General features: G+C 37.8%; 1 protein-coding gene and 1 long non-coding RNA gene across 2 annotated transcripts in view; one reads left to right on the top strand and one right to left on the bottom strand.

Moving 5' to 3' along the window:
- The window catches only part of elovl4b (ELOVL fatty acid elongase 4b), a 15,711-nt gene extending 10,860 nt beyond the window's left edge, over nucleotides 1-4,851 (bottom strand). Inside the window, exons 1-3 of the mRNA XM_056241248.1 lie at nucleotides 4,604-4,851; nucleotides 1,195-1,285; nucleotides 902-1,089 (exon numbers count right to left, since the gene is read on the bottom strand). Of these exons, the coding sequence (XP_056097223.1) occupies nucleotides 902-1,089; nucleotides 1,195-1,261 (255 nt within the window). The 5' untranslated portion in view covers nucleotides 1,262-1,285; nucleotides 4,604-4,851. The remainder of the gene's footprint in view (nucleotides 1-901; nucleotides 1,090-1,194; nucleotides 1,286-4,603) is intronic.
- The window catches only part of LOC130076233 (uncharacterized), an 18,458-nt gene extending 1,399 nt beyond the window's left edge, over nucleotides 1-17,059 (top strand). The window contains exons 2-4 of the long non-coding RNA XR_008805619.1: nucleotides 2,076-2,192; nucleotides 6,219-6,345; nucleotides 17,024-17,059. This is a non-coding gene — a long non-coding RNA (uncharacterized LOC130076233). The remainder of the gene's footprint in view (nucleotides 1-2,075; nucleotides 2,193-6,218; nucleotides 6,346-17,023) is intronic.
- The last annotated feature ends 9,566 nt before the right edge of the window (nucleotides 17,060-26,625 follow it).

A 26,625-nucleotide genomic window follows, 5' to 3' on the forward strand; every position in this document is an offset into this window, starting at 1 on the left:
CATTTTTGGCCAGGCTGTCATACAAAAAAAATTATGAACACATGCAAAAACGTGAGAGAACCAAGAAAATATTAATAACCCATTATGTTGTAGTCGATAATAACTGATTATGTTGTAGGTTTCTGTGAGCTTTTTGATTTTCTGTGCATTCTTTCATGCATTTTTCACTTCTTTTCCTTTCATTTTCAGCTGTAGTTTGCCTTTTTTGCCAAATCATTTTGTCAAATAAATACCTTAACCAAGTTTAGTGTTTTGTTCTTCCCTCATATGTAAAATATTAAAAAATATATATAAAATATATTCCTCAAAATTTGATGGTTTAATCAAACTTGGTCATTAATTAACAAATATCCCCTCCGGACATCACTTTAGGCCACTACTGTAAATCTATTTTATATATGTATGTATTATATATGTGTGCAATTCTTCACTTTTCATGCAAAATCAATTTCCTTAGAATTTTTTGTTAACATAAATATAGTGAGGTGTATCCATAAAACAATTATTGCCCAAAAAAAAAACTTAATGTAGAAAAATAAATGCAACGTAATTCACTATATTTATCTTGTTTCAAGGATGTTTAAGTATCTTTTGATGAAGGAAATCTTTTTTTTTAGTAAAGTAAAGTTGCCTTCCACTGAAAAGCAAACCTTTTTGTGTATCCAATTTCTGTGCAATGCTGCTTATTTTTGCAAGAAACACAAACAGAATGCCGTGGTTTCGTGAAGTTAATGCATAATGCAAACTTCTTAGTATTTTTGTACTATACATACATATTGCAGTACCACTGTATTTAGGATATTATTTCCATTTGAAACATACTATCGCATCACCCATGATGCGTCCATGCAACTGTGCCTGATTGGCCCCATTTGGATTGACAAGAAGGAGCTGCACAGACCTCTTTGCAGATGTAGAAGTTAAGCAGCACCATGCTGAAGTTGTACACGATGAGTGTTTTTCTGAGCTGAAAAGGCTCGCGGTTCTGCATGTAAAGGGGTCCGGCCCACAGGAACAGCAGGTAGAGGACGCTGATCCCCAGGGTGGGGAGCGGCGATGACATCATCGGCCATTTCTCCACGCGCTTGTCTGAGATTTAAACACATAAAACAGTTCAGTTCAGGAATTCATATTCCGCTTGCAAATTTTTTATATTCTTATATATTGCTAACATATGATTCTGAATATTCTCACCTGCTATGGTAAGGCTCCATTGATAAAACTCTACTGAGTCATTCATGAAGTGAATGACTGTCTCCATGGCTCTAGTACTAAGATGATTTTCCTGTGAAGGAACAAACAGAATAGAAGCAGTTTTAAAGTGATTTTCCTTGCACAACATGAAATGAATTCCTTCAGGACAGCGAGTCGTACAAAGATCATTTCACAAGACTAAATGTTGGATTTTGATTGCTGATCACATAAATGATTCTGTTACACAACAGCTGATCTCAAATGTAATAGTCAGTGTTATTTTAGTATCATTGAGATACTATTATAGTTTTTATTCATGTTTTGAATTGATTTTTTATTTTAAATTTTACGTGTTCAGTTCAATTTTTGTATATTTGTCATCTTGTTGTGCATTTATTATTATTTTGTTAAGTTTTTATCAGTACATCAAGTTAAACTAAATAAAAAAGAGGAATATTGCGTTGGCAACTATCTGAAATAAAATAAGTTAAAGTTTTTTATAGATTATTTTATTTTAGGCAACAAAACTTGTTTTGGTAACCCTTTACTTGAAGACTTTATGTGAAATGCATGATGTATATTATATCTTTTCATAAATAATTTTAAAAGGCGTCATAATATATGCAGATTTCTTGTTACATCTGAATGCATTTACTTTCTAATGGTGTAACATAATAATGTATTATAACTTATAAATGTGGTTACAATTATTCATGCATTACAAGGTATAATTATTGCATTAAAAATACTTTTATAATGCGTTTTAAGAAAAATGTTACAATGATTTTTCTATGGTTTTAGTTTCAGTTAACTATAACAACCCATGCTAAAACATAAAAAATATGTGTTTGTGTTTTGTATGTATTTGATTTTTTTTCCAGATTGAAAGACATACAGTGACAGATGTGTATTACAGACAAGTGGGTGTCACTGTTTTTTCAAGGCTGTCTTTAAATCATCGAGTCACAACTAAATCATATTCCACACCTGAGTGCCAGGTAAGCAGAGTTAGTTTGGGTCACAGACAGTTCACCAGTGTTGTTACATAACCCGCCCGTCTCCCGTGCATTATTTAGCAGCCCTATCGTTTTGCACCAAGACAAACTGAAGGAAAACAGAACAGCTTTATACGGTACTGGTCCCAAATAAAATATAACACGAAAACAACATCTGCCAGGAAAGCAGTGAGAGAATAAGCTGTGCTACAAATACTCGTGGTTACAGTATATCAGGTTAAACTTGATTTTTTTTTTTTTTTTGCATAAGAATATAGTCACACAAATGAAAGAAACAATACATATTCCTGCACATTTACAGTATTCATTGTTGTATGCATACAGTATGGTGTTCCCAAAACATTAGACTCAAGTCATACTTAAAATGTCTGAATGTCATTGGATTTGATGGAAAATATCAAGTGTTCCTGAAATGCTGCAGGATCTTTTCTCTCCACTTTTAGTGGAAATGTTCAAAAAAAATGTTGTACACACCAGGGACAATAACTAACTATTTTAGCTTTAAATGCTCGAGCTCATTACAGCAGGCTGTCAATGTTTTTATCATTCAGCAGCTGGATAAATCGTTCTAAAAAAAGTTATTCCAACTATATTGTTTCTCTGTGCTGTTGTCGTTCTTTTATGTTTAAGGTCCGTTCACACCAAAATGATCAATATAACGATAATATCATTCTGTTTATTCTGTGCGCTTGCTTGACTGTCACTTTAAATGCTCAAGCTCTGAAAGCAGGATTGATTCTGATTGGCTGTCAATGTTTTCATCATTCATCAGCCAGGAAAAAAAAATCGTTCTGAAAGTCCAACCATATCGTTTCTCTGTGCCGTTATCGTTATAGGCTACCTATTCTTTAATACTGAGATTTTGTTTTAGTACTATATCTTTATCGTTATCTTTATAGATCGTCCTTGGTGTGAACGGGCCTAAAAAGGTAGGCTAGCCTATAGTTCACCCAAACATGCTGCTCATAAAATATGTTTTAAAATATGTTTTGAGGGCACTTGGCAATTATGATTATGCAACTATAATTTCACACAGAACGCGTTTTTCCATTCATTTGTGCTATTTTTAATTTAGTTTTACCATTGCGCTGGCGTCTCGCAAGTTAAGACACGTCTCGAGACCTTGCGGGTTTTCCCCATTCCACTGGCCGCATTTCACGTTTTTCAAAGCAAAATGTGAACCAGCCCTAAAACGGAAGAGACGAAGCTCTGGTAAAATAAACATGTCACCGGACAGTGCAAAGTTCCCGTCCGACCCTGGTGAAGACAAAAGCCTCCGTGCGCGTGTGTCAGCAGGTTTCACGAGCATTTGTCAGTCAGGCTTTAATTCCTTTTGATCTACGAGCTTAAAGTGTAAGTACAAATGAACAGCGACCCACATCTGAGGCCGCAGCTCTCAAACGGATGATCACTATGAAGGTTATTATCACCAGCAGATGCTTCAAATACAAGCGATAGCTACTGAGAGGTCTAAAACTTTAACAGAAACGAAGGAATCTATAAGTTGCAGCAGTCAACTGTAGCCAACAGTCTGATAACTATAACTGATATGAGCAAACGAAGCTGAGCATATGAAATGCACTGAATAAAATAAAGGTTCTTCAGCGTTTTTGGCAGTTAGATTCACCCTGTACAACTGTATTGTCAAATCAGATTTATTAGTTAGGCTATTTGTCAATAACTAACATTACTTGCTAATCAATCTGAGTGCATTAGGTTAGGCTACACCAATTAAAGTCGATTTATGAGTTCATCAGGCAGAAATGACAGGTAACAATGATTGGTTCGAGAAAAAAAAGTGGTTTCACGTTATTTTATTGTGTCAGTATTGCAGTGTAATTACATTTAAGCACACAGAGTAATAATAATTAACTATGTACTAGCCTATAGGGTTAGGAGGATGAGGGTTTGGTTTAGGGTTATAGTCGCATGTAATTATGCATAATTTATCGTTATTACTAACTAGCCTATGTAACACCTGTAACAAGAGCACTGTAAAATAAAGTATAGCCTACCCTATATTTTAAGGTGTATTACAGTGTAATTAAGTAGGCCTACTGAATTAACTACATGTAGGCTACTTAATATAGGGTAAAGGTTAAGATGAGGGTTTGGTTTAGTGCAAGATTCTCAAGAACTAGACAATAAAAAGCTATTTGTGGAACTTTTAAAGGTTCGTCTGTGATATCAAGCTTAAAGGCCCTTTAAACGAGCCACTGAATGACTCCAGTACTGAGGGAACATGAGGGAACATGACTAATCTCCATTAAAGCGATTTAACTGGATCTAACATTTTGCAGTGAACGCATTTGCATTTAACTGCATGCAAATGTCCAAGACAAGAACGTAGATCTATAAATCCATATAAATGCACTTGCCACACACAGTCTTACCTTGCGAGCGCTTGCCTATGCCGACATCAGGTGCAGTGCAGCCCAGGTGGAATATGAGAGTGAATAAATGCCTGGATTTAAATCTACAGTGTGCGTTTAAACACATCAACCCCGCAGATTTGGCAATAATAACGCGAAGGCAAACAGAATGTAACTAACGGGACCGGAGCATATGAGGCAAACGCATCTGATCAGTGTAAGCAGACACTGACTGGACACCGGTCTGTCCGGCACTGAGCATGCGCAGTCGCGCCATGTGGGGCTCATGCCGGTGCGCTCGGATAACTCCTTTGTTTAGGCGTCAAAGCTTTGTCTTATCTGGGGAGGTTAATCTATGCATCAGCAGCGCTTATCTATTTGGGTCTAAGCAAAAATATTTCGAATAGGCCTATATGGCTATAGTTTATTTTTTTATTTTTATAAACGTAATAACTAGGCTACTGCTAAGTTTTAATAAAATACATCCAGGTTTGATCATTACTTTATACTCAATTTGTATAAATACAATCGTTTTCATATTTAATGATTTCATAGCTAATAATTATAATTCCAGCTCTACATCATATTGGCATGCTAGTGATGTTTTGTTGTTATATCTACTGAACAATGTGTTTTAAGGATCATTTTCCGCTGACAGGAGAAATTTGTATTAAATAATAAAAAAATATTTCATTGATTTAATAATTTCATTTCTAATAATTAGCCTATTATAATAAATTACATTTATAATATTATATTAGGCTATATTAATTATATTAAGGCCCGGTTTCACATACAGGGCTTAGATTAAACAAGGATTAGACCTTAGTTCAATTAGGGCATTTAAGTAGCTTTTATAAACGTGCCTTAGAAAATAAAATTACTGTGAATCAATGGCACTGACATATTTTAAGAAATTCCCAAATCCATAAAAACTGAGTTAGCCTACCTGTTGCTGAAAATATTTTGTCCCAATGTGAGGACACAATGTAGACACAAGGTGGCAGCAAACCCTAGAAAACATTTGTTTTTAATTATTATTCTTGTAAGTTCAATGTATAGTTCAATGAATTTAGTATTTGCAACAACAACAAAAAAAAAAAACTTTTTCTGATCATATTATGATATCATCAAAAATATCTAAGTTTTAACCACATGGTAGTCTAAAAATCAATCATGTGTTTTTACACAAACTTATGGTATAATGACTACAAAGACCTCAAAATGAGACAGAGCTGAAGTAATAATGTATTTGTATAAATATATGTGATTGGTATGGTCTTAGCTGGTCTTCCAGCCTGGTCTGGTTTCAAAGGCTGGTTTTAGGCTGGGAGACGAGCTGAACACCAGCTTGATCGGGCTGAGATCATAAGACCAGCTGGTTTTAGCAACAACAACAACATTTTTTTTTAGTAGGATCATGTTTGTTGTCACATGACCTCATCATCTTGCATGTTTAATTCAGCTAGTGAAGTCCAGAAAATTATTGTTGTGCATTAATAATCCTTTTTTTTTTTTACTGTTTGTTCAAATAATGCGTCAAGAAAGAGATATTGACTAAAGTTAGTTAGTTCAGGTCTCAGATGAGCGTTCAGGGCTAATCGCATGATTCTCTGTGTGTTTCTGTGGCTCACAGGTGTTCTGTTAACAGCGGGATCACTCACAGCAGGAGCAGATGTGCAGTGTATGAGAGTTCACATCATCTCACCTGTGTTTCACTGACAGCTGAACAACTGTACTGGACAACACAACACACACTACAGGTTTGCTTTCTTTCCTGCATAGTAGATGTGTCCTTCCTTTCTTCCACAACACAATTCTTCCTCACTTACTTACGGTTTTCTTTTTGTACATTACGGTCACAATAGTTCAAAAGTTTGGGGTCTTTTTGAAAGGGATTCATACTTTTATTCATCAAGGATGCATTACATTTTTTTGAGTAAAAAGTTACTTTTTTAAAAAAGTAATGTGTTCAAATATTGCGCTATTCCCTAAAAAAAGCAACTAAAAGTGACTAATGGAAAGTAAAATACTTTTTTATTACTTTTTCTCACCCGGGCTGGACTCTGGTTTGCTTGTTCTATTAACTAAATAAGAAATTTTATATTTGGCCAATGTAAAGGCCATGTCGCACCATAAGTGCCTCAGGCTGAAGGAAATGCAAACTCACGGCTGTACAGTCGAGGGCGCAACTCAAACAAACCTTTCAGCTGTGCTGCCATTCTGGACACTAACAAAACAAAAGAACAAACAAAATGAAACAAATGTAATGTTTAATGTTAAAAGTCATTTTTGATTATTAGTATGGTTGAATTGGATCATCCAAAGACGTTGGTTAATAAAGTGAGATTAAATACATAAAGTGTGTTTGTGTTATTTAACATATTGCAGGTTTGCATATTCTTTCTTGAGCAGCAAATCATCATATTAGAATGATATATGAAGGATCATGTGACACTGAAGACTGGAGTAATGATGCTGAAAATTCAGCTTTGCATCACAGGAATAAATTACATTTTTAAATATATTAAAATAACAAAATGGTTATTTTAAATTGTAATAATATTTTACCATATTACTGTTTTTACTGTATTTTTGAGCCTTGGTGAGCAGCCTTGGTGAGAATAAGAGACTTCTATCAAATACATCAAATATCTTTCTTTCTCGGATTCATTCGCTGTAGTAAACGTCAATGAAGCTCTTTCTCACTTTATGTGTCTGTTGAGATTTGCTTGAGCATTTCCAGGAGACATTCAGCATCTGTGCTTTCTGAGTCATATACAACTGTTGCTCACTTACATCGGGACAGAAATGCATTCCGAATCATAAATTCATGAATTAAGGCTGCACATGTGTTTATGTACAGCAATGGAAGGACACAAACAACACATGGATGTTTTCCTCCAATCCTGTTACATGCAAAGTTACATTTCAATTAAAGCAGCAAAACTCTTTTCAATAATAATGTTTCTTGGTCACCAGATCAGCATATTAGAATGATTTCTGAGGGGTCATGTGACACTGAAGACTGGAGTAATGATGCTGAACATTCAGCTTTGATCACAGGAATAAATGACATTTTACAATATATTCAAATAGAAAACAGTTATTTTAAATTGTAATAATAATATTACTGTTTTTACTGTATTTTTGATCAAATAAATGCAGCCTTGGTGAGCAGAGGAGACTTCTTTCAAAAAGAACTTAATTATTCCAAACTTTTGACCCTTTTTGTATATTTAAACAATTATTGTGCATTAAACACATTATGTTAAGTCAAGCAAATAATGAATTGAAGTTCAGTATCCTGATAATTATCTCAATAAGTCATGGAAACATATAAAGCAAATTTCCTCCGAATTAACTGAACACACATCATGCACACAGAAAAAGCACACCCGCGGGTTATTTTGAAGACACTGTTACATGCCAAAAGTTCATATTTTGTAAGTTCATCCAGACACACATCCAGATGGATGTGAATGTGAGTCGAGGTCCGTTTGTCTGCTGTCTGGTTCTCATTCACAAACTGATTTCATTTTGTGTCGCTTAGGGCTTTTCACTCTCCATTTTATAAAGCTTAACCGAGATCATCCAAACAAACCGAAGGAGTCTTACATTTCAGCTCGTGGGAGTGTGTGTTGTTTTTAAGTGAGATGAAGAAGAGAGAAGGGCCGTGCAGAGGTGATGACGAGTCTCCCGAAAGCCATGTTGATGTGTTTAGTACTGTATGTGCGCTCCATTAAAGAAGCTGCCCTGTTTGTGTCCTCCTCCAGCTTTTACTCGACGGCTGCTGGTCTGACACGTGGAGACGGAAAGAACCCCTGGATGGCACGAGGGAAGGAAAGAAACACAGACAGGGCGATAATGAGTTTCATTGTGAGAGTGAACAGTCTGGTGATGTAGAGCTATAGACACTGCACGTTTCTAGCCACCCGAAAAACAGTTTTCCTATTATTATATATTTATATATGCATGTGTAGATCAAAATAATCAAATTTAGTGATGCAAAGCTGAATATTCAGCAGTATTACTCCAGTCTTCAGTGTCACATGATCCTTCAGAAATCATTCTAATATGATGATTTGATGCTTAAGAAACATTTAACATTATTATCAGTGTTTAAAACAGTTCTGCTGCTTTATATTTTTGTGGAAAGAGTGATGCATTTTATTTTTCAGGATTCTTTGATGAATAGAAAGTTCAAAAGAGCAGCATTTATTGGAGACAGATAATCAGACATGATTTATAATAATAAATGTTTCTTGAGCAGCAAATCATCATATTAGAGTGATTTCTGGAGGATCATGTGACACTGAAGACTGGAGTAATGATGCTGAAAATTCAGCTTTGATCACAGGAATAAATTACATTTTACAATATTCAAATAGAAAACTGTTATTTTGAATTGTAACAATATGTCACAATATTACTGTATTTTTGATCTGACAAATGCAGCCTTTGTGAGCTTATTAAGAGACTTCTTTAAGAGACATTGCAAAACCTTACTGACCCCAAACGTTTAATGTACAGTATATATGATGGATAGAAGAAAATGTACTGCTTATCAGTAATATCCCAGCTTTATGTTTGTGTAAATCGCAGTGAAGTTTGGGCTGAGTGTGTGTTGTGCCTATACAGAAGTGAAGAAGCCATGTGTGCATGTGATGTTTAACTCAGTCAAGATGTGAATCCTTCTCACTCTCACACTGTTGGGAAAGCACAGCATGCTGAGAGACGCTCACACGGGACAACGTGTGTCTCACATGCATTGTTTTACCTGTGTGAATGTGTCTATGAGAAAGAAGGAGAAACAAACATTTGCTTTTATTCGTCATAAGCTTTGAGACTAATCTGTTTACCCAATATCATAGTTTCTACTGCCTGTGTTAAAAGTTTGTAAGTGAATGTTAGTGAATATAGCATCCCGATCTGATTGGGAAAAGACATTGTGGCTTCCAGCTCATTGTTATTTCAGCTGGAACGAGGGCTCTTTTTTTCCAGAGGTTTTTAGCGGTTGTAAAAGCACATTAGTGTGTGTTAGGAAGTGAATGCGCTGAACATGTATCAGAATAAGGGTGCAACTGTTGAACACATGCAGCAAAACCACTCGAGTCCTTAAATGAACTCGGAAAAGGACACACCCTCAGACACAGGCTGAAACACGCCAATGTGGACGAGAGACACTCTATCTAGTCTCTCTCTCTCTTTCCTCCTTTTCTTTCTCTCTGTAATCTTAGTTTTAATTGCAGTTGCTTTTGAGCATGACGAAAAAACATAAAAAAATAGCATTTGTATTGCCAAAGTCTTGACAATTAGATAAAATGCTGCATACACTGACAAAGGGTGCAAAATAAAATGAAATACAAGCAATAGTCTGAATACAGTAATATTAAAAAGTAAATAAAAATACATGAGAAATAACAAGTGTACAATTAGAAAATACAGTAAAATAACAACAGTACAAATGCATGAAAACTTGTAATATTAACAAACAAACTAAATAATACAAGATAAAATAACCTAATGCACTAAGAAAATAATCATTAAATAATTACAAGTACAGTAATTAATAAATAAATAATGGAACAGAAAAGGTGAAATATCTATGGTGTAAAAAAAATGGAGTAAACTAAAATGATTAAATAAAGTAAAATGCAAAATAACAGTAAAAATGCAGTACAGGTAATATTAGCAAACAAACTAAATAATACAAAGTGAAGTAAGTAACTATTAGTCATTGAAAGTAATGATAAATGTAATAAAATAAGTAATATTCCAAATGCAGCAAACAAACAAATGCAGTGCAAATGCAGTAAACAAACAATAGGCTACTAGCAAATAAACTAAATAATGCAAATAAAATAACCTAATACACAAAGAAAGTAATCATTAATTTAATTCACGTGAATACAATCCTTCTTAGGCTAATGAAGAGTCTGTCTTATGATCTGAATATGTTGTTCTTCCCAGTAATGTATGCCAGTCTGTTGCGTCACATGTTGTCTGGCAGACAGCGCAACTTCGCCCTCGCCTTTGTAACGCATTCTCAGAAACGAATTATTGTATTCATGAAAATAAAACCTGGCTGTAAAGGTCGTTGCCGTGTGGACAGGCGAGGCGGCATAATCTAGAGGAGGCGTGTTGACCTTTTTGTTTCGTGTAAAATGATCCAGCATGGAATAAGCAGCCCCATCCAGCACGTCCTGAGTTATCGTTCAATCACGGCCCAGTTTATCAAACGTCGAGCTAATCAGTCTAATGCGTCCTGAGGCTGAGGGAGAGTCGGACTCACGTTGTTATGGAACAAACTGATGCGACCCCTCTGGCTCCACACCGTATGAACCAGTAAATCACACCTCAGCCTTCTCTGATCCTCCCGTGAATCCGCTTCTGTCAAATAAGCTGTCAAGAGGGGTTTTGCCGATCGGTTGTGAAAGCGTAAATCATAATGCGCCTGGTCTGTTGTTCCGATTTTTAGGTGTGTTTCAGTAATGAGAAAAATGTTTGTCACATGCGTATGAAAGTGTTTAGTGTAATGCACTCACAAGCATCACAAAAAAAACATAAAAAATATGTAGCTATCTCACTGTTTTTAAAGTATACTATACCATTCGAAAGACTTTTCAGTGTTTTTGAAATAAGCTCACCAAGGCTGCATTTATTTAATAAAAATTATAAAACGGTAATATTGTGAAATATCATCTGTGAGCTGGTGTGAGTGAGTGGAGGCGGGGCTAATCTGCATATTCATAGAACCTCGTATACTAAATGAAGCAAGGGTGTGGAGTTACATTCAAGCTATTTTAAGGCATGAAGAATATTTTTTCAAGGAAAAAAAAACATTTGAATATGTCATTTTGATGATCGAAGATGAGTTTAAGGGATACAATGATTGACTACAGGGGGACTTTAAAAGTCTCCCTATCACTAATGTAGCCTGCTATGTGGCCCATGTCACCAAGCGCCCAGGCTCGCAGGACGGCCGTCCGTTCTGAATTGCGTTCCCCGAAGTGAACCGTATCGAAAGGGAACGTTTCGTTTACTAACTTGACCTCTGTTCCCTGAGATAACGGGATGGAGCATTGCGTAACTTGCCATGCCACCACGCTTGCACTCGAGTCGACGCTACTGCTCCTCAGTCGAAAGATTCTGTCGATATGGCCACTCAGCCAATCAGACCAATCAGGCCGTGAACCAATCAGGCTTCAGTATTCGGAGAGTTTTCCCCATACACGTCTGCAACTGGCGCAGTGCTCATTCCCGTTATCTCAGGGAACCGAAAAATTTTTGTGTCAACGTTTTGAGAACATTATTAAAGGTGCAGTATGTAATATTGACAGCTAGTGGTTGACATGGGTACTGCAGTCCAAATTCAAAATATTGGAGAAAATTGTTTCTCCCGCCTCCTCCTCTTCAGACTCGACGGCTCCAGATTGAGAACACACAACAGGAACGGAAGGCAACGAGTCTTACACTGTACGTTGATGAGTTGATTTGTCCACGTTATAATATGCCTCTGCTCATAGAGCTTTTTAGATAGATGCCAAGGCTTTTTATGTCGGGGAATCTGCAATCTCTGACCCAGTTTGTTTGCTGGCTTCCATTGCTGCAATAGGGTGTGTTTTCCGCCAACTGGCAACCTGGGGTGTCGAAATACTAGTGATGTATGTCTCGAGACCGGTCTTGGTCTCGAGACCACTTTTACGTTGTCTCGGTCTTGTCACGGCCTTGACGGTCTTTGGTCTTGGTCTTGTCTTGGTCTCGGACCTCTCGGTCTTGTCTAGGTCTTGCTGTCTCAGACCGACATAGTGGTCGGTGGATTTAGCAATACAATACTACAATATCCACGACGATATCCGCAACGGATTGAAGCGCACGCCCGAGTGAAGACAGTGCGGTGTGCGCGAGCCACACGAGAAAACACCGTATCTGCGCCACTTATCGCAGCGGCAACGAGCACTTTGATCACTTGATTTAAAAAACACATATCATGTACAGTTTTTGATGTATTAATATTTAGTAAAACACATATCAGTGACATGATGGGTTTTAACTTCATTCAGGAGATTTTCGGTAACTGCACAACTGACAGATGACTTTGAGCGCACCGCCAACGGTGTGTGTGTGTGTGTGTGTAACCATAGCGACAAAACAACCAACTTTCGGATCCTGCACTAAAGCTTATAATTTCGTTTTTCAAAATATAATTATGTATTTAAAAGTTGCAGAATGGATTAATTTAGAGACTTCGAAATCGGCAGAGATAGGCAGCCAATGCAAAACAAAATCTTAAAAGTTATTGCTTAGCTTCAACAACACTAGTCTGTTTTTTTCCCCTCCGGTCTCCACTTGGTCTCAGTCTTGGTCTCGACTTGGTCTCGGTCTTGGTCTCGACTTGGTCTCGGTCTTGATCTCGACTTGGTCTCGGTCTTGGTCTCGACTTGGTCTCGGTCTTGGTCTCCACTTGGTCTGTCTTGGTCTTGTCTTGGTCTTGTCTTGGTCTCGATACCCTCCGGTCTCGACTTGGTCTCAGTCTTGGTCTCGACTTGGTCTCAGTCTTGGTCTCGACTTGGTCTCGGTCTTGGTCCCGACTTGGTCTTGGTCTCGACTTGGTCTCCGTCTTGGTCTCGACTTGGTCTTGGTCTTGGTCTTGACTTGGTCTCGGTCTTGGTCTCGTCTTGGTCTCGACTTGGTCTCGGTCTTGGTCTCGACTTGGTCTGTCTTGGTCTTGTCTTGGTCTCGATACCCTCCGGTCTCGACTTGGTCTCAGTCTTGGTCTCGACTTGGTCTTGGTCTTGGTCTCGACTTGGTCTCGGTCTTGGTCTCGACTTGGTCTTGGTCTTGGTCTCGACTTGGTCTCGGTCTTGGTCTCGACTTGGTCTCGGTTTTGGTCTCGACTTGGTCTCGGTCTTGGTCTCGACTTGGTCTCGGTTTTGGTCTCGACTTGGTCTCGGTCTTGGTCTCGACTTGGTCTCGGTTTTGGTCTCGACTTGGTCTCGGTCTTGGTCTCGACTTGGTCTCGGTTTTGGTCTCGACTTGGTCTGTCTTGGTCTTGTCTTGGTCTTGATACCCTCTGGTCTTGGTAGTGTCTTGGTCCCGGTATCGGCGGTCGTCTACGAAATACTATTGGGTAAATTGGCAGTGGGCGGGATCACACAGATCAAAACCAAAACAAACATTCTGACACAGAACGCACAAAATAAGAATAACTGGCTGTAGCGTTGTTTTTGAGAGAAACAAGTATGTGAACTTAGCATGTTTCCTAAATATCTGCAAACTTATTATAGTGTCTTTATGCTTTAGTACAGTCTAAATAATTACATACAGCACCTTTAAAGACCTGGGCCCGTATTCATAAAGAAGCTTAATGCAAAGAGTTGCTCCTAGTGACAAAATTCTGAGAAAATTCTTAGAAATGTGGGCGTTTACTCTTAAAATGAAAGAAAAAGTCCTAGTAAAGAAAAAAGTAATTCAGAAAGTATCTTAACCCTTAAAAGAGGTCTTAAAGGGATACTCCACCGTTTTTTCATATTAAACTATGTTATTCTCTTATCTAAGACGAGTTGATACATACCTCTCTCGTCTCAGTGCGTGCACTTAATCGCTCTGTCGGGCGGAGAACTTTGAGAGCAGTTAGCTTAGCCCCATTCATTGTATATGGGCCAAACAGAGATGAAGTTAGAAGCGACCAAACACATCCACGTTTTCTCTATTTAAATATAGTTACACGAGTAGTTACACGACCAAGTATGGTGACACTAAATAAAATGTGGCGCTTTTTATAAGCGGGTAAAATGGATAACTATAATGTATGGCGGAATAGCACTTATTGGGAGCACTTCGACTCGGCGCTGTAATATCTTCACTCGTGAAAAGTCCTCTCCCCCTCTCCCTCTCCCTCTCCCTCTCCCTCTCCCTCTCCCTCTCCCTCTCCCTCTCCCTCTCCCTCTCCCTGATACTTCGTCAACTCTGCACAAAAAACTACTAGGCTACTACTGCAGGCGTGCAGGTCACGTTGGTTCTATTGACGGAAATGAGAGGGAGAGGGGGAGAGGACTTTTCACGAGTGAAGATATTACAGCGCCGAGTCGAAGTGCTCCCAATAAGTGCTATTCCGCCATACATTATAGTTATCCATTTTACCCGCTTATAAAAAGCGCCACATTTTATTTAGTGTCACCATACTTGGTCGTGTAACTACTCGTGTAACTATATTTAAATAGAGAAAACGTGGATGTGTTTGGTCGCTTCTAACTTCATCTCTGTTTGGCCCATATACAATGAATGGGGCTAAGCTAACTGCTCTCAAAGCTCTCCGCCCGACAGAGCGATTAAGTGCACGCACTGAGACGAGAGAGGTATGTATCAACTCGTCTTAGATAAGAGAATAACATAGTTTAATATGAAAAAACGGTGGAGTATCCCTTTAAGGTCAAAATTGTTAGGAGTACGGACGAGGACTTTTAAGAGGCTTAAGAGTTTCTTTAGCAGAGGAGAAAATGGCAGAAAGACGAAGAGGGAGAAGAAATGTGTTGCAGACAATGGATGACAGTGAGTTAATAAGATGCTATAGATTGACACCCGGCCTGAATTTTACTTTACGGATGGCCTTGTGTTCATCCACTAACTGGGCTAACAGTAAACAACTGTTCCTCTGTCCAGTCGGGCTTTCTCGTCCTTCTTGGTTTTGATTCCATGTTTGTTACATTAAAACCAACATTCAAACCACCACTTAAACACTTAGACATGCTAGCAATCAGTGTAATTCGCCTTTGGCTAAGCCCCGCCCCCCTTAGTTACTGTTGCTACGTCCGACAAACAAACTTCATCTGGGCTCTGGTATCAACATGGCTTATGCTGTGACAGCTCTTCCTGCTGAAATTTTATCAAACTTTTATAAAGCAGCAAATAAAGTGTTCGATAGAAGTAGGCAAAAGGTGCTGCAATATATGTTCGAAGGCTATATTTACGACATACAGGTGAAACGCAAGGAACAACAAGGCATCCAAATAGAGGCAAAAGCATACCGGTCACAGTCAAAAAATGAACCACCGCATATCCTACTAATGGAGACGGAGGCTGGGACTAACAATATCAAGGAGCAACACTGTTCATGCAAAGCTGGGTAGGTCTCTATTCACTACTATAATCGTTATTACAAAGCAAACGGACTACGCGAGTATAACGTTGTATTTATTAGCAGCGTGTGCTAGACGACACTTGTCAGGATTTGACTTCGGTTTTGGGAAGGGGAAAAAAGGACACATAGCAACGGGGTCAGCCCCGCCTCCTCACTAAGATGAAAGTTTTTGTCTTTTCCTTACTCAGAGTTGCTCTCAGATTGGTCCCGAATCGCTCTTAATCTAAGACTCCTACGTAAAAGTTTTTAAGCTAAATTAAGAGTTTTCTGAGAGGATTCTTAGAATCTTTATGAATACGGGCCCAGATGACTTTGAACGAACATTATATTGACGTTACTGGACGAACGTTTGTTCATAACTTTGAGAAAACCTCGCCAGAATGTTAGCCAAAGTTCTGAGAACGTTCCCTGTTAGTTGGTATTCACTGATAATCTCTCTAAAGCTTACTTCAAGGTTGCATCCAGATTTTAAAAATGTTGCAGTGCAATTTTTAACTACACATACTGGAAGCAGTGCCTTTTTGGCATCAGTCTACTGTAATGGTGGCCATGCTTGGTAAAAACAGAACCGAAAAGAACTTTATGTAAAGGACACCTCATAAAAAGTAGTTTATGGTTGCTTGTAATACATTTATTGTTGTGTTCTGGACGTGATGTGTGTATGTGGTAGCCGCTCTCAAACTGAGTTTTGTCCAGCCACATCGAACAGTAAAATTAATTCTGCATTGTGTGTATAAAAGCTCTGGATGAAACAGGGTTCTGGCGGTTTTCCCTAATGCTTAGATGGTGTGTCCTTTTTCCCATAACGGACTCCAACGGCAAGCAGACTTTCAGAGTAAAACTGGAGCCAAGCAGACCTGCCAGAATCCTTCGCCCAGAGAGTGATGTTTTGTTGGGAAAGTTTCCTGCTACTTGAGCCTTGAGGACTGTCATGGCTGGAGGGTCTTTTTCGGGAAAGTCTGTGAGTTTCTCGAATGGTTACAGTTACGAAAAACAATGGTGCATTGAGCTCAGATGGTTGTACCATGAGAGAGAGAGTGAGTTTTGCAACAATCACGCACAGGCAGAAAAGACCAGATTAAACCAGTCTAATATGGTCTGCTGGTTTTAGCTCGTCTCCCTGCATAGGTGTTCAGCAGGTTTGCCAAGCTAACAACTGACCAAACCATCAAAAACCCAAGTGGTTTCAACAGCCTGATGAAGTCCAGAAAAATACCCTAGAAGCTTTTGTTGGTTTGCAGGTTTTACACAAACAAAAATGGCTGCCAATAATTTCGATGTATTTTTTCTTTTTATAGAGTTTGTCACATGGAGACACAGGCCGAGGTGACAGACAGCAGAAACTGGTATGGTGCCCTTTCTTACTTCCACACCACACTTCACTTATAACACCCCGAAAACTCCCACAATCCTCCTCTGCTCTTTATTGTCTTCAGGGATCAAGCCTGTATTCTCTAAGGCTTATTGAGAAATTCTGACACTTCCACCTGCAAGCTGCAAGGCTTTGTTGTGTGTGTGTGTGTGTGTGTGTGTGTGTGTGTGTGTGTGTGTGTGTGTGTGTGTGTGTGTGTCTCTCTCTGTCTCTGTTTGTGTGTGTATGTGTGTGTGTGTTAAGGGGTTAAGTCTAAAAGTTGATCAACAATATACAATTATTATTATTATACTAATTTTTACAGTGAAAAAGTATAATAGTAATATTTATTATTTTGTTTAATATTTTTTTTTTACTTAGTAATAGCCTATTTATAATCAAATATTTTCATTATTATTAAATAATATAATTTTTGACCAAATTGTGTTCTTCTATGGTTTAACATAAGTATTAGAAAATATTCAATATAAAATAAATCAAATTAAATATAAAATAATTCAAATATGTATTAGAATTGTTTTTGTTTTTTTACAGTTGTTTTGTAAAATAAAATATTAATAATAATTGTTATTATTATTGTAATACTAATTTTTATTTTACAGTGAAATACAAGTCATATTTGGTTTAGGTTCTGTTTGGAAATTGCATAAAACTTTGTTGTTGTTTTTTTTTATTTGCTTTTTTTTATAGTATTTTAACTTATTACTCTCCATGAAAATTAACAAAGAAGTTGGTATGGTGTTAAAACACCAACCAATTATTATTATTATTATTGATATATAATTAAAAACAAATTGGCCAAATTGGGTTTAATGAAAATGAAGAAGTTAAGACCGCCACAAATTAAACTATTACAGTTCTTGTGTAAAATAAAATATTTTTTCTTAAATAGGCCTACTATTTTTTTTACAATAGTAATATCTCTTATTTTGTTTAATGTTTTTATTCAGTAATAATAATGATAATTATTTTTACCATTATTGCTACTATTATAGTCATATTGATATATAATCACAAAATTCCTAGCCAAATTGTACTGCCCTACGAACCCAGAGTTTTTATTTTTTTTTATTTTGTCACAATCGCAATTTTCATTTGATTTTTCCCCCCCAATCTGTGCAGCCCACAGTAGGTTACGTTAGGTTAGACTGGAGGTTTCTGGTGTCTCATTAGCATGAGATGGGTCTGGTGTCTCAGGGGGCGGAGTCGTGTGTTCTGACATCTTGGCTGACGGACGGGTCAGGTAATCAGCTCTGCTGTAATCGGCTGAACTCCGTCATTCTGTGTTAGAGCTAAACCTTCAGAGAGCCCTGCACCAGTAACCCTGTGCACTTGCCCATACCTCCCCTCACATCCAGGGCCAGCGTCCACGTCAGTGTAGGTCACATCAGCGCCAAGCCAACAGGTGCTTCTGATGATGGGGCAGCGCAGGAAGGCGGAGAAAGGAAAAGTGGAAAAAACTCTGACTTTGTCGAGTGACGTAAGAAGTTGTGGGTGCGTCTCAATCAGCTCCCGAACTTGTGAATCAGTATAACGTGTGCGTAAATCCGGGCACTGGTAAGGATCTTGGTTCACTACACACTGAGATAGTGATTACTCAGTTTCCGTTGACATGACTACATGCAATGTCGAAATACAACGTTACCGCTGGTATTAATCAACAAAAGGCAGGGCCTATATCTTTTTGAAATTATTATTTTTTATGTTGTTAAAACACATTGTTCTGTTACCTATCCTTACAACATTTCAGCCAAATATAATTATAAATGTGAACAAGATGTGTTCACTTCCTGTCCAGCGATGTGATAAAATAAAGTAAAACTGTTTGTCTTTTTAAATCTACTATCACGTGTCATATTTACTGAGTTGGCTCGTGCGTTTTACGTTTCTTGCTTCAGAAATGTGATGTAATTTCTGGTAAGTGAGCAGAGTGAGCATAGATGCTTCCTGGTTTTTGCAGTGCATTGTGGGTTTTTTCAGTTCCAGTGCACTTGAAGAGTTTTGCGATTGAGACAGATCTTATAATAGCCGACCCTCATTAGTGTCCTGACTACTGAACTAGGGAGCTGGTTGAGACGCACCCAGTGAGCATTGATGCTCCCTGGATTTTGCAGGATTGAGACGCACCCTCTGTCTGTGCATCGCAAAGATAAAGCGTCCTGAGAGATTATTCATCCAAATGACACAAGCCAACAAATCCATTACAGGGGCAGTTTTTATGTCAAATTAGAAAACTCAGAAATGTGTTTATGATCTCGCTTAAATTATTCCGGATAAATGAACCGAGCAACGTTTCCGAAAATGAATTAGAAGCTGTTATTTCCTCATTACTTTTATACTGTCATACAACTAAAGGAACTTATGACCATAAAGACGACTTACATCTTTATTAAAATGCATCATAATTACTCCATTTCTTATGCTGATTATAGTTATTAAGGATATATAGAAGCTACAGGAATTAAAGGATTCGGCCCTTTTTGTGATTTGTGGCACATTTTCCACCAAGTCAGAGCCTGTGCAAGCAGCGCTTCAGCCAAAACAGCAGGAAAAATACATATTTCTTACAGCCACAGAGTAAAAAGCCATGCTAAACAATATCTATGGCCTCAATATTCCGATGCTGGACTGGAAATAAAACAGAAAACTCATTTTGTGAGGAGTGTTTGGTCTGTCATATGAGCTGAATTATAAACACACTTAAAGAGGGAGATTCTTCTCATGATGTGATACGGAGATCTGATGCAGAGATGTGGAGCAGCACACAAACATAACATAAATATTACTGCAAATAAAAGTAAATGAAGATTGTAGGCCCGTCACAAAGTCAACCACGATTAAGACTTGTCATGTAGGAGAAATATTTTCAGAGAATATTGACAGAAAGACAAAAGGCTTAATGCATTGTAAGTGCAAAGTGCCCTGTGTGTGTGTGTGTGTGTGTGTGTGTGTGTGTGTGTGTGTGTGTGTGTGTGTGTGTGTGTGTGTGTGTGTGTGTGTGTGTGTGTGTGTGTGTGTGTGTGTGTGTGTGTGTGTAGTTTCTGCATGATTTGATACTGGGTTTTCACAGTACAAACATAGGGCACGAACACTTCCTGTTAGACTGCATGGCCAATTGAATCGCATGCTGAATAAAATGATATGGTGAGACATGAAAACACAAATAATGTGATGCCAGACAGGATTTCGAGTCTGTTTGTGCATGCATATATATGATAAACAGATGGAAATATCATTTTAGCCTTTCTTCTAGCAATATCTCTTTCTGGCCTTGTTTTAGAGAAAATTCCTGATTCTATTCAGATATTATCACACAGATAAATATGGTTTTATGGCAGTATGAATTACCTTAGTTTAATTGTTGTTTTCAGTTCTGTTCAAAAGACTGGGGTCAGTAAGATTTTTTATGTTTTTGAAAGAACCCTCTTATGCTCACCGAGGCTGCATTTATTTGATTAAAAATACATAAATATTATTATAATGTAAAATGAATATATTTTAAATGTAATTTATTCCTGTGATCAAAGCTGAATTTTCCTCCAGTCTTCAGTGTCACATGATCCTTCAGAAATCACTCTAATATGATGATTTGCTGCTCAAGAAACATTTATTATTATTATCAATGTTGAAATCAGTTGTGCTGCTTCATAATTTTGTGGAAATAGTGATACATTTTTCAGGATTCCTCAAAGAATAGAACAGAAAAAAACATATGAATCCTTTGTAACATTATATAAATGTCTTTACTGTCACTTTTGATCAGCTTAATGCATCCTTGCTGAATAAAATAATTCATTTCTATTAAAACAATCACACTGACTGACCCCAAATGAATGGTACAGTATAGTGTACAGTACACACACACACACACATGCAGGCTGGATTTGTGTTTTCAGGTCTCTTCCACATAATTTTATTCAGCATGTAATTCATCTGGCCAGTCTAACAGGAAGTCCTCTTGAGTTCATTCTCTGTATTTGCAGTTACGGTTTGTATTTGATGTGATATTTTGTGAAATATTACATAGGTTACATCCAGATGCAACATTTCCTTCACTGACGTTCAGTTTTTTGTTTGTTTTTTGGACTTCATGTTGAACAGACAAATCCAGAACCAGGTTCCTCTCATAAATGAGGACTCACTATAACTCACATGACTATAAAAAAAACTGTCATGATCCGGCCTTCTTGTCCTTGATTTCCCCTAGTCTTGAGGCTGGATCATGACAGACCCGTGTTTTGTGGACAAGCGCATGGTCTGTTGTTTGGGCCATGTGCTTGTGTTGTCTCGTTATGTAACTCCGCCCCCTTGTTACCCTCGTCTTGTCATTATTGTCTAGTCAGTTTCACCTGTCCTCGTCTTTAGTGTTCCCTATATAATCCCCTTGTGTTTGCTGTCCTGTGTCGGTTCATTGTTTGACATTGTCATATGTTGTGTGTATCAAGCCGTGAGTAACCTGTTGAGAGTCCTGTCTTCAAGAAGTGTCTGTTCCTGTTGTAGCTGTGAGTTTACTGTCTGAGTATTAGTCTTGTTTTGCCCCATCGTGGGTTTTTGTTTTCTGTTTTTGTCCATTAATAAACCCTGTGAGAATCATTTGCTGTCTGCTATTGGGTTCATCCTTCATCCACAACAACGTTCTTTCGAACACAAACACACTCTACCGTCATGGACAGATGGATGGTAAATCAAATGTTTTTGTCTCATCCTTCTACATTTTCATGTTTTTTTTTTTTTTGGAAACACAATCCACTTTAAAAAAATCAACTTTATAAAATAAACATGCTTTGAGAGTAATACTAATTGGCCAAAGACTTATTCATATATTTTTGGGCTTTTTGCCTGTTTTTATAGGACAGTAGAGTGTAGACAGAAAGTAGGGGTGAGAGGGAGTGGGGTCGGGATATGACCCGGGACACAGGGACGGACTGGGGCTAAAAAACAGCCCTGGACTTTCTCCCAAATAGGCCCATCATCCAGCCATTCGCCCCTAGCCACTAGGATGTCCTGATACTATGCCACAATACTGTAACCTATATCAGACAAGGTATTCACAGCAAGTAATATCTCAAAAACAATGATGACAATTGGGGTTTTGTTTATTAATGAAGCCTCAGTCTCCAAATAAAAACAAAAAAATGTACAATGCCATTACATCTGCATTGAAAATAAAATACAAATAATGAAATGTCACTGGCTACAGAAACCCTAATTACACAAACTTGTAATTATAAAACATATAGTTATATACCAGGCGTCTCCAACCTTTTTGTGTGTGAGGGCTACCTCAAGGGATAAAATAATCTAGAAGGGCTATCCTCAAAAATATTTATTATACATATAACATGGTGGTATTTTTTTTTACCTTACCTTTACTTTTAACTTTAACTTTTTTACTTTTTACCATCATATGCAAAATAATAAAATATCTTGATATTCTGGTTCAACAATTCCTGAAAAATTTGTTATATATATATATATATATATATATATATATATATTATTCTCTAAAAACCTATTGTAGCATAAACATTTAGTATAAATATGTAATGCAAAATAAATAAATAAACTGCCATAACTTCTAAACAAAAACATTACTGCATTACATTTAATAGCCTACATTTATAGGCCTACATGACTATTAATATAACAGCATTTTTAAAATGAATACAGGCACATTTCTGCCAAAAAAGTTTGTTTTACTAAGTTACAGTTAATTCATAAGCTGTGGAGTGAAATGTCTTCTAACTGGTTTGTTCTTGGAACAATGTTTCACCTGTTTTTTTGCGTCAAGATGTTGAGAATATCAGCGCTGTTTAATCTGGCTTTTAACTAGCTTAAATCACAGCCATCTGTGGGTTTATAATAGAGATAGAGAATTCTGCGCTGAATTGAAATGCTTCTCAGTGGATCGCGCAACTCTGTGTAATAGGCTAATGTTCGCGTGATCGAGATCAGTTCGCACAGCTGCTTCGGCCGCGATCGCAGTTTTTTTGGGCCGAGCTGATAATGCTCCGCGCTGGCATCCAACTTAAAGGTGCATTGCTGCCACCTACAGTACTGGAGTGTGAAACAGATTAGTGGGGGGAAAAAACAGGTGATGACTGCGTGTGTGGCGGGTGGTGGGCCGGCCCGCCGGCCGTCCTGGAGTACCGGCCGTTCTGTGATACTCCAGATCACACAGATGGCCAGTCCGCCCCTGCCGGGACATGTGCACAGTCCCATGCAGAACAGCTGTGAGTTTAACCCCAAGCATGGGTCAAAATACTTAACTTGTCATCCAACAACCAATCTGGAAAAAATCAGGATTTTTTTTTTTTTGGACATTGCTTTATCTTCACTATCTTACAGTATGCGATGCTAAAAGCTTTTAGATCATTTGCACAGTAAAAAATGATCCGAAAAGTTGCATCTGCTATGAGCTGCTATACGGGAAAGGTGCATGACCCAAGTTGTCAGAGACATGAGAATGCTTTATGTTCAGCGCTTCTAACTAAAGCATAAGCCAGCCTTTCTCAAAGTGGGTGCCGCGGCACACTGGGGTGCCCCCTGACTTTGTCAGGGGTGCCGCCAAAAAATTACGTAGGCTAAAAATATATATATATATATATATATATATATATATATATATATATATATATATATATATATATATATATGAATTTACATAAATACATTCTTCTTCTTTTTAAACATATGAACGTATTAATAAAATTGTAAATTCATTTTAGATAAATATATATATATAAAATTAACCATAAAAATCCGTCTCACAAGACCGAAGCAAGACACACACACAACTTGACGCAAGTGACGCAACCTATAGCAACAACACCGACCGCGCGAACGCGCGTCACACAGCAACTGCAGGCTCTGACAAACACATACAAACTATACTATACTTCTGCATAACGTGTCTCTTTTTACAACAAAAATGTGAATTCTGCCGGTATTCAGACAGTCCCATGCATACAGATACAAATCCGGCCTACAATCGCCTACGTAGGGGAAATTTGTTTGACATATGATGTTTTATAAACAAAGTTCGGGAGGAGCACGTTCAAATAATCATTCCAATCAACTTGTCATCAAACAATTACCATGTCTACCCTATCAGCACGAAAGGAAGCATATAAATATTCACTCTGTCAACTCACCTAACATTCCTTGACAGTTTCAGCATCCCTCCACCACCCCGACTCCTCACTCTTGGCTTATCTTATTTATTTATTTCACAGCCAGGAATACGGGGGGAGTGCTTTGGGTTCGGGCCGAATACCTAACTCGGAGCCCTCTCCTTGGACAGCACGCCAAATACGCATTTATTCTATCTGACTTATTTGTAAGTGTGAACTCGTGAATTCTAATCGTAAACACAGCCATGTTGAAGCCTGCAGTAATGTTTTTCATTGATGTTATGGCAGTCCACTCTGCTTATTGTTTATCGAGAATCTTGCACTCCTGTTTGTCATTGTGCACGAAACTTCATGCCAATAAATCATCAGAAATATTGCTGACTTGTGCGCGTCTCAAGAGCACTCTTTACGCTCGTGCTAATGCCTGTTAGTTGTCCGTGGATTTGCATATATTTGGCGCTGAAAATGGAAACGTCTTTAGACATGGAAAATCGATTTTACAATCGATTCAATGAACGTTTATGTCTCAAAAATCGATCAGGATTTTTTCACAAAAGTGATAGCCCTGTAAAGTTGTTATTAGGTGTTCAAGCACGAAGTGCTGAAAACCTATTGTAATTGTACTGATTTTTATTATTAGGGGTTCAAGCACGAAGTGCTGAAACCCTATTGTAATTGTAAGGATTTTTAGGTGTTCAAGCACGAAGTGCTGAAAACCTATTGTATTTGTACTGATTTTTATTATTATTATTATTATTATTAGGTGTTCAAGCACGAAGTGCTGAAAACCTATTGTATTTGTACTGATTTTTATTATTATTATTATTAGGTGTTCAAGCACGAAGTGCTGAAAACCTATTGTATTTGTACTGATTTTTATTAGGTGTTCAAGCACGAAGTGCTGAAAACCTATTGTATTTGTACTGATTTTTATTATTATTATTATTATTATTATTATTCTCCTGTAAAACGCATCGTGCAGCCCAAACCGTAAGTGCTGGAGAGTTGAAACTTTGTCAGATGGTAGTACAAAAATCGAGGAGAGGTTATCAAATTATGAGCCCGATTGGCCCATAGGTGGCGCTATAGCGATCAATTGCGCGAAACTGCTCATAACTCCTAAACCGTAAGTCGTAGACTCAAGTGTCTTATATCATTGGAAAGCTGGAGGCCTGAAGTAAAAAACGTATATCTCCGATTTCATTTCCGGTATGCAAATTTTTCCGCCATTTTGAATTTTGTCAAAAACCTAATTTTGCGAACTAGTCCCTGGTTTTTCGCCCGATCAAAATAAAAAAAATGCATACATGTTCTCTGGAGTCTGAATATCAATAATTATTGAAAAAAAGTTGAATTTTCGATTCACGGTCGCTAGGGGGAGTAAAATGATCGTTGTGGGAGGAGCCTATTTTACTAAAATGGCTATAACTCGAAAAGTAAATGAGATATCTTCATCAAACTCAAGAGACATGTGTATGAGGACAGTCTGAGGTCACAGTAAAAAGATCGCGACGATCGAACACTAGTTGGCGCTATAACATTAAAAAAACATAAAAAGGGCTATGACCACCTGACCGTTAGTCCGATTGACTTGAAAATTGGTATGCAGTGTCTTGTTCCAAGGCCCCATGTATGTGTATGAGGAAATTGGCGTAACTCAAAAAACATGGCCGCCATTGGCCAATGAATTTGAGCACCTATGAGACGAGGTTAACGAAGGCCGATCGGAACGAAACTCGATGGGCATGTTCGACTCATGGCCCAAGAGGTCTGTAAGAGTTTTGAAAGAAATTGGCCACTAGTTGGAGCTAACGAGTTTTACGGCTCTGTAATCACGTGGTGTTGCACACATCCCCACAATATGCATATCATTTGATAGATCTCCTCATGCTAAACAACTTTGCCTCTAGAACCATTGCTGTCAATCAAATCGTTCATTAAATATTCACGAATATGTTAAAAACCTACTTTTGCGAACTAGTCCCTGGTTTTTCGCCCGATCGGAACCAAACCAGTCTAGGTCAATTCTCTGGACTCTCTAGATCAATAATTATCGAAAAAAAGTTGAACTTTTGCATTTTTCGTATGGCTATAATAGGGTAATTTAGAAAAGGGGCGTGTCAAAATACACTCAAAAGCCTATAAATCATAAATAAAAACTCAGAACTTGACAAAAATTGATGAGCATATGTGTCATACCATGGTGAAGAAGCATGCAAAGTTTCATGGAGATCGGACAATAGGTGGCGCTATAACTGTTGAAAAGCTTTAAAACCATGCATTTCCTATGGTCAATTGCCTGTATTGGCTGTAAATGGCCTTTTCCATCTATGATTGTAAAATTGTCATATCTTAATGTTTAAAACCAGTGCAGTACAATTATCTGGACTCTCTA

Source organism: Rhinichthys klamathensis, unplaced genomic scaffold (genome assembly GCF_029890125.1).
Source record: "Rhinichthys klamathensis goyatoka isolate OS25496 unplaced genomic scaffold, OSU_Roscu_1.1 h1tg000635l_1, whole genome shotgun sequence".
Taxonomy (NCBI): domain Eukaryota; kingdom Metazoa; phylum Chordata; class Actinopteri; order Cypriniformes; family Leuciscidae; genus Rhinichthys; species Rhinichthys klamathensis.